The sequence below is a fragment of the Martes martes genome, assembly GCF_963455335.1.
Source record: "Martes martes genome assembly, chromosome: 10".
Lineage (NCBI taxonomy): Eukaryota > Metazoa > Chordata > Mammalia > Carnivora > Mustelidae > Martes > Martes martes.
In genome coordinates this window covers 12535857-12544646 of record NC_137898.1, presented here as the reverse complement: position 1 = coordinate 12544646, position 8790 = coordinate 12535857, and the positions used below count along the sequence as shown (strand labels likewise).

General features: G+C 41.7%; 1 protein-coding gene across 1 annotated transcript; it reads left to right on the top strand.

The window, feature by feature from the left end:
• Window positions 1-5105: 5105 nt before the first annotated feature.
• Window positions 5106-6047, top strand: LOC308350684 (olfactory receptor 9I1-like; the record flags this gene model as incomplete). The annotated part of the gene is made up of 1 exon (XM_080816194.1): window positions 5106-6047. The coding sequence occupies one exon, from the start codon at window positions 5106-5108 to the stop codon at window positions 6045-6047; it is 942 nt and encodes a 313-aa protein (XP_080672320.1).
• Window positions 6048-8790: the final 2743 nt, after the last annotated feature.

Sequence of the window (8790 nt, the reverse complement as noted above, 5' to 3'; positions counted from 1 at the left end):
TTCTTACCATTTAAATATTCTGAGGACCCAAGCTCCCCCCTGAACACTTTGAGTAGCAAGTCAAAGCATCTGGTACTTCATTTCTTTGTTCCTTTTTCCTCTTCAGGTCATCACAAGCAGATGATACCAGTTCTATTATAGTGGCAGAGGGAGGGTAACTGTCATCCGTGTCTCTTTGGTTCTATATATTCATCACGACATCCCCAGCGTCCCGAACGCTGCCTGGCACAGAGGATAAAGGCAGATCTTTTCTAAATCTTTGTTGCATACTTCCAGCTGAGGAACAGTGGCCACATAACTTTCGGCACATCATACCACCTTTGTATCTCGCCCTTTTAAAATAACTTTCAACCTGCCTTGGAAGATCTAAGTGGATTAGTTTTGCTGCACTATATAAATACTCCTCAGATCTATGGCAGGATATTTTCCACAGCATGTGCTCTTACGAAGGCGGTGTCTGGGCACTTCTAACAACCCCTTCCTGGTGCAAACTTTTTACTTTTAAATCATCTACCCATACATTTTCTAGTTTGATCCATAGTGGCCTCTAGGATCCTGGGCCAGTGTTTCCTCTGCTCTAAGATGACAGGTGGAGCGTCATGAACACCAGAGTCTGCTGGGCTTGCTTTCTTCTGAACCCCTGTTAGTTTTCTGAGGTTCTGTGGAGGTTTTCGGGGAGCACCCATAATCTTAAAGAGCGGGCGATCTTGAGGTCTTTCTCCTTTAGCTTTGGAAACTGTGAGAATTACACGTCTAAGGTGTGTTTACCATGGGCCCTGGGTCTTGAGCGTACATGAGTGTGGGGGAAAGATAACCTAGACTTACAGAGGTCGGCAGAAGGAGGTCTGTCCGGAAGAGAACTATTTCTCTGTTGGATCAACAATTAGATAACAGATCACCGAGAATGTGAAATATAGATGTTGCTCAACACCATGGAGCATGGTGGGCTCATGGCGGCGTTAAGGATTCGCTTTCTTCCAGTGCTCCTTACAGGTCAGCAATTTCAGCTATTTTATGGGCTTCAAAGACAGGAGATGGCTGCTTCAGTGATCTATTCATACTTCCTCAGTAATTTAGTTTATCCAGGCAGCCCCCCATGGGTCTTCTCCCTGCCTGAAGATTTTGTGGAGCTGCCATGTGTTTTCCCTAAACTTAACCGTTAGGAAACCAACTGGCTCTTCTCTCTGGAATTATCAATCATTTTGAACGGGTTCAGGAATTGAGGCAGTGTATCAGGAGGGAGGTGGACCTGTTTTCGGAGGGGTCAACCTTTCCATCTCCTCTACAGATCAGCAGATGCTCAGCAACTTTGGTTTTCTTTAAAATTGTCCTCTGCCCTATGCGAAAACGTTGATGCTCAGAAGAATCGCAGGCAGGCGTGTTTTGAGTAAAGGGGCCCTCCATGCTGCTCACCGTCTCAAAAGGGAGGCCCCGATCGTCTTGGGAATCTGGATTTATGAGGATTTCAGGAGCTGGCTCCCATAGCACAGATCTGGAGACGTTCCTAAGCTTTCCATTTTCTCCCTCGAGCCTCTGCCTTTCTTCATCATCCATTGATCAGTCTGATTTTGGTTGAACCACTGTTTGTGCACTGTCTTTCCAGAACCCATTTGGCAAAGTCTTCCGGCGGCACTCTCATTGGTCTGATGATGATAGGGCTATTTATTCTAATTGTGCTCTCATCTGGCAAACAGGCAAATTTATTTTGCATTTATTTATTCATCAATACTTCTTTCCAAAAGAGACTTGAAGTGGCTTATAAAAATGCACGGCACGCAGTAAGATATAATAAATTAAAAATGAGGAGTGAGATTTGGGCAAAGTGCAGGCAAGTAGATGATGAGGAGAGGCCAGGAGCAAGGTTGGTTCACACGGCTTTTGTCTTGTTGCTTTAAGCTCTGCCAGAGGTGGATGGCTCCTTGGTGGCTGTACACTCCTCATTAGAGTCTGATTCTGACAGGAACCCTGCACATCCTTCTACAATCCCATCCCTGCAGATGAGACATGACAAACAAAGATGATACGACAAAAGGTGGGGGGGGGGCATGTCAGTGTTTCCAACTCAGAATTGGAACAACTTCCCCAGAATCATTATCTAACTTAATGTTACTTTCCTCCTTGCCCAAATGTAGTGGGTAATTTATGTAAAGCTGCTCCAAAAATGCTAGGGACAAAAAAGGTGTTCCTTATATGATAAGTCATTATGACCATATTTAGGAGTAAATGACTAGTGGCTGGGGTCATGGCTGGGAGGCTACCAGATGTGGTTCAAATCCCGGTGTAGGGGTTTGACCCCAACCACATTATTTCCTTTCTGAAGGTCTCTGTCTACAGGTCCATGAATATGGACAATGACAATACAGCCTGGGGTGGGGTGTTTGAGAAGTAAATGGCAAGCACCTAGAACAGTGTCCAGCACATAGGGAGGGCTGTCTTCCTGCCATTATTTATTTATTTCGAAGAGGGAGAAAGATGGGGCACCTGGGTGGCTCAGTGGGTTAAAACCTCTGCCTTCGGCTCAGGTCATGGCTCAGGGTCCTGGGATCGAGCCCCGCATTGGGCTCTCTGCTCAGCTGGGAGCCTGCTTCCCTTCCTCTCTCTGCCTGCCTCTCTGCCTACTTGTGATCTCTGTCTGTCAAGTGAATAAATAAAATCTTTAAAAAAAAGAGAGAGAGAGAGAGTCATTTGTTTTATATCTTAAGTTCCAAATTCAGAATTTAAGAGTAAAATCACATGGTATTTGTGAAATCATATGGTATTTATCTTTCTCTGACTTATTTTACTTAACATTACACCTTCTACGTCCATCTAAGTTGCTACAAATGGCAGGATCCTATTTTTTTAGATGGCTGAATAATATTCCATTTTATATATATATATATATATATATATATATGATATGTGATATATATATCACATCTTCTTTATTCATTCTTTATCTATTTATCTTTAACCCAAGTGGATGGACACTTGGGTTACTTCTACATCTTGGCTATTGTGTATAATGCTGCAAGAAACATAGGGATGCATCTATCTTTTCGAATTTGTGTTTTCATTTTCTTTGAGTAAATACCCAGTAGTGGACTTAGTGGATCCTATGGTAATTCTATTTTTAATTTTTTGAGGACCTTCCATGCTGTTTCTTTACACTGTGATTGTGGCTGATCACTGAGACTCCAACATCGCAAGGGCTTCTCTCTGTATTAGGAAGCTGACACTTCTGAACAAAGCTTCCTTGAAAATGTCTCACAGGGACCTGGAAAACTCCATATATTTTGTGCTGGGAGTGGGGTGGTCCCATGGTGATGATTTGTGTCTTCATTTTCTACTGGTTGTGGATAAAAGTGTGCAAATAAGTGTGAGTAGTTACCTGATCCCCAGCATTTCTGCTAAAATGTCACCTTTTCAATGACACTTCTACTGGTTTAACACCCTCTTCTTTACTTTGGCTCTCTCCATTCCCTACACCCTGCTGTGTGTGTCCATGTGTGTTTTAATAGCACTTGTCATCATCTATCATGGTAGAAGGTATGCTTATTTAAAAAAAATGTTGCATATGCCTGGCTCTCTGTTAGAATGCTTACTCTACAAGGGCAAAGATCTTTGTCTGTGTTGTTCTGAGCAACCAGAAGAATGCATGGCACATGGTAAATTCTCAGTACACTCTTAGTGAATAAATAAATGAATACAGTCTCTCTCTCTGTTTCCTCCTTTGGTCAGGATGATTTGTGTGAATTCCTTTTAGAACACAGCAAATCACTGTTTTGGCTGAAGGTCAAGATTAGATTAGGCTGTAATGGGGGAAAAACCTCTCCTAAATATTCACATTGTCAGGAATTCAGCAGGGGAAAAACACCAGATGCTGACCTTTATTTCATCTATAGATCAGCTTTTGTCCAACATTGATCAAAGTTTCATTTTCTTATTTATCTGAAATCCTAAGAGATCTTTCTCAAATTCAGTTTTTATTTCAAGGATGGAAGGAGGACAAAAATAACCACCTTTGAAGTCCACATTCAGTATTCCCATTACCCCCAAATCATCAGCATCCAAAGGTGCAGAGACGAGATTGTCCAAATACTTGGCAAGAACTCTATCTGTATTAGAATTCTAAACTCAGTGTGATGCCTTTGTCCCTTAATGAGCTGGGCAGGCTAATTCTGGAATGGCTTGATTCATGTAGCTCATTGATTGATAATGATCTGGCATTTAAAAAAAATGGGACAGGTCCTCTGGAATAAGAGGAGAATTTGGAAACCAGGCCAGACGGCTTGGCAGGAACAGCGAGGAAGAGGCGACTTGGCAGGCAACAGGTTGTAGAGGTTCTAACAGAGTTTGTTCTTTATGGCTCTCTCTCTTGTGTTCAGCTCCATTGTGTTCACATACATATCAAAAACAACCACAAAGAAAGAAGAATTGATATTGGGATGCCAGGGGGGCTGTGGACTTGGAGATAAAAAGAGTCTAAAATGTACAGGAACTTAGGAGCATGTTACTCTGTTATTACAGAATTTAGAGAAAATAATTCTAAGTGTGTGAGGCAGACCATGTGCTAGGAATGGTACATCTCTTATGTTCTTTACAGTAGTACCATGACTTTGGCGTTGACATGCCTCTTATGCCATCAAGGGGATTGAGGTTCAGAGAGATGAATTAACTAGTCCAAGGTCTCAAGGGATTTGAACTTAGGTCTGTTTCAAAGCCCATGTACTTAATACTATACCGATAGGGTTTCTCCAATAAAGAGATGTTTTCTGGCTCTGTAGTGAGTCTAAGGAAACTTTCCAATTTGGCACCTGTCAGAAGTTTGGAAATGTCCAAGGAACAGAGTTCTAGATCCAGCTTTGCCTCTTTGCCATGTGAAATCATGAACTAGTCACTTCACCTCTTTGACCCTCATATACTTCTCTTTCTCTCAAGAATGGGATTAACAATATATGCTCAAAGGATTTCCAAGAGATCAAATGAAATAAAGTTTGCAAAAAAATGTAAAGGGCTTGACAAATTTACAAGATTATTACTGTTGCTGAGAATGATCCATCACCTTAACTGGTCTTTAATGAGATTTTATTATTTTTTTTATTTCAGTAGAGAACCCAGGATTCATGGCGGTCAATGGAACTGTGGTGACAGAATTCATTCTGCTGGGGTTCCAGCTGCCGACAGGGCTGCAGATGGGCCTCTTCTTTGGGTTTCTGGTCCTTTATTTCATTACCATGGTGGGCAACCTGGGCATGATCGTATTGATTCAGAGAGACCCTCGTCTCCAAACTCCAATGTACTTCTTCCTCCGCCACCTTTCCTTCCTGGATGTTTGCTACTCTTCTGTCATCGTCCCTCAGTCTCTTGAGACCTTGGGTACTGATAAGATGGCCATCACCTATGAACGCTGTGCCACTCAGTTCTTCTTCTTCACCCTCTGTGCTAGCACTGAATGTTTCCTTTTGGCTGTGATGGCCTATGACCGCTATGTGGCTGTGTGTAACCCCCTTCTCTATGCCACTGCCATGACACCACAGACCTGCCTGGGGCTGGTGGCTGGGGCCTATGCTGGAGCCATGGTCAATGCTGTGATCCGCACTGGGTGTACCTTCTCGATTTCCTTCTGTAAGTCCAACCACGTGGACTTCTTCTTCTGTGACCTCCCACCCCTGCTGAAGCTTGCCTGTAGTGACACCACGTCAAGGGAACGAGTCATCTACCTCTTAGCTTTCTTAGTCATTACAACCAGCATTTCAGTAATTCTGATATCCTACTTTTTCATCATTCAGGCTATTCTGAAGATTCGTACAGCAGGTGGCAAAGCCAAGACTTTCTCCACCTGTGCTTCTCACATGACTGCAGTGGCTCTTTTCTTTGGGACACTCATATTCATATACCTGAAAGGTAACATGGGCAAATCTCTTGGGGAAGACAAGATTGTATCAGTATTTTACACTGTGGTCATCCCTATGCTGAACCCAATGATCTACAGCTTGAGAAACAAGGAAGTGAAGGAGGCTCTGAAGAAAGTTCTCAATGGGATGAACTTTTCCCAAGTAGACTAAGACTTGAGCTCCATTGATTTAGAAGTTCCTGCAGATCATTCTTTGGGTTTGGCTTCTCTCCTTAGCACATGAACCAGATTTCATAATTACAAAGACATTAAAGCAAAAAAAAATGTAGCTTTGGGTTCCAGCAACTTCTTTATTAGCTCTATGACCTTCAGCCAGAAATTCTCTGTCCTAGTTTTCATGTCGGTAAAAATTTCTGCCTTGCTATGATTAAAGCCAGGATCAAGAGAGATGGAATGCCAAGGGCTTTATAAATAATAACATGCTATAAAATGTAAAATTGACTTTTTTACTTGTCCTGGGTATTGCTGAGTGTTTTCTCAGCTATGAATTCAAAAAAAATTCAAGCTACTAAGCTAACTTTTGCACTTGAATAATTATAAAACAATAGCTTCTTGTTTACAGGGTGAGGACAGTTACATTCTTTGGTTGTGGGTAGTAGGGTGGAAATCAGCCTTGACCAAAGAAATCTTTTTTCAACATTCAGTCATATCCACGTTAGGTGTTTGTCATAGAAAATACACGTAGCAAAGGACAGGAAGAAAAAATAGAGGGGAAAGGAGATGTAAATTGGGAAGTGTTCACCTAGAATACATTAGCCTACTTCCCAAGAGAGCATGGAGGACCAAGACACTGGAGAATAAGAGAAAGATGTAATGATTTCCATTAATTATTAGAAATAATTTGATCTGATGTAGAGCTGAACTGAATCCCACATATAACTTTCTGGAATATTCCTTGATCACCAAAGGTCAGAAGCTCTATTTAATTTCTGAAGGATTTTTCAAGGACCATCTTAAGCTGTTTTCTGTTCTCAAGTCATGAAAACCACTACCTACTTCCATTTCCTGTAGGACATTTACTTTATGGTCAGAAGACAGATAACTATGAATCTGACTGCCACCTTTTAATGATCTCATATCTGCTAGAAATATTACTTGGAAAATGTCTCCATGGAGATTCCACAATCTTATTCATCAATTCAGCAAACATTTACTGTCTACTATGTATCAGACATAACCCTAGGTTCAGGAATATAGGAATAAATAAGATAGACATGGTTCCTCCTTCATGGGGATTAGAACTTGGGGTATAGGCAGATATAAAACATAACAGTTAACTGATGTTTTTCTTATGGTTTTGGAAAGTGGGAAAAAGCAGGACAGGCTACTGTTACACTGTATAGTAGGGTTCTGACCTAGTTTGGTGTGGTCAGAAAAGGCTTCCCTGAGGAACTAACGTTTATGTGGGAGCTTAAAGAGTAAGTATGTCATAATTATAGGTTGAGGAGCTGAGGGAAGCCAGAATGGCTGCAGCCTAAGGAGGGGGGCTGAGTGTGAGAGGAAGTTGGAGAACTCAGGAACAACTAGGTCACAGAGAGACTTGCCGACTCACATAGGGACTTGTGGATTTTACTCCAAGAGTGAGGCATGAAATGATCAGACCCGAGTTGCAAAAAGATCCCTTTGGCTGCAGTGTGATGGGTGGGAATGGGGGCTCCTGGCCTGTGGTTGTGGAGATGGAGGGACGCATCCCCATTTCAGCTAAGAAGCAACAAAAGGGGCATCCCAGATGTGGGGTTTGATTTCCACACAAGACTGTATGCTCCATTCTAAAATACATATTAGGCCAGAGAAAGTTCACAGGTGTGTGACCATGGTGTTGGTATAGGACTGATTCTTAGCAAAACAGTGAAATTGGGGAAATATATTTTTGGAGGCATCTGCTTTTTCATTGGTATACCTCCCCGTCTCTGCATGGGACCTCCCTTAGGTATACATCAAAATGGCCATCAACTTCTCCCTCTCAAGAAGGCAACACATTTTCACTAACTCCTACTGTGTGCCAGGTTATGTCAACAGGCTGAAGAAATCAACCTTTGCCTGGCTGCTTACATGCTCTAAGTCAGGAAAAGCCTTCAACTTAAAAAATATATAAGTGGGGAACATGCTAGAGAGTGAGGGTGCCATTTTGGTAGTGGTGGGAGCTGCCAACATGCCTTCCACCTTTTATTTGGTGGGTGGCCACATGCTGCACATAAATGAATGGCCTTTGGTACATGCACAGTATTTGATATAAGTTCAGCTGCTTCAGTGGATGCAAGTAAAATGAGGTTGTAGTGTGTTTTAGGGGATCACTTTCTGATTAATGTGCGAAGGCACTGGAAGGAATGTCATTAGGGTGAATTTCCACTTGCATATATTAATAAATATATTAAGTAAAAACATTTATTAATTATCTAATGTGTGTCAGGTTCTGTGCCAAGAGTGTCTACTTATCTCATTGACAGGTCTCATTCTTTTTATTTTTTATTTTTATTGGTGAAGCATAGTTGACGTACATGTTGTATTAGTTTCAGGTGTACGACACAGTGATTTGACAATTCTATACCTTACTCAGGGATCACCAAGGTAAGTGTAGCCATCATTTGTCACCATGCAACATTATTCCAGTATTATTGACTATATTCTCTGTGCTGTCCTTTATAGCTCTGTGACTTCTTTATTTTAAAACTGGAAGTTTGTACCTCTTAATCGCCTTTATCTATCTTGCCCATCGCCCACCCACCTCCCTTCTGGCATCCACCAATTTGTTCTCTGTATTTGAGTCTGTTTTTTGATTTTTTTGATTCCACATGTAAATGAAGTCATATGGCATTTGTTTTTCCCTGACCTATTTCACTTAGCATAATGCCTTCTAAGTCCATTTATGTTGTCACAAATGGCAAAATGTCCTT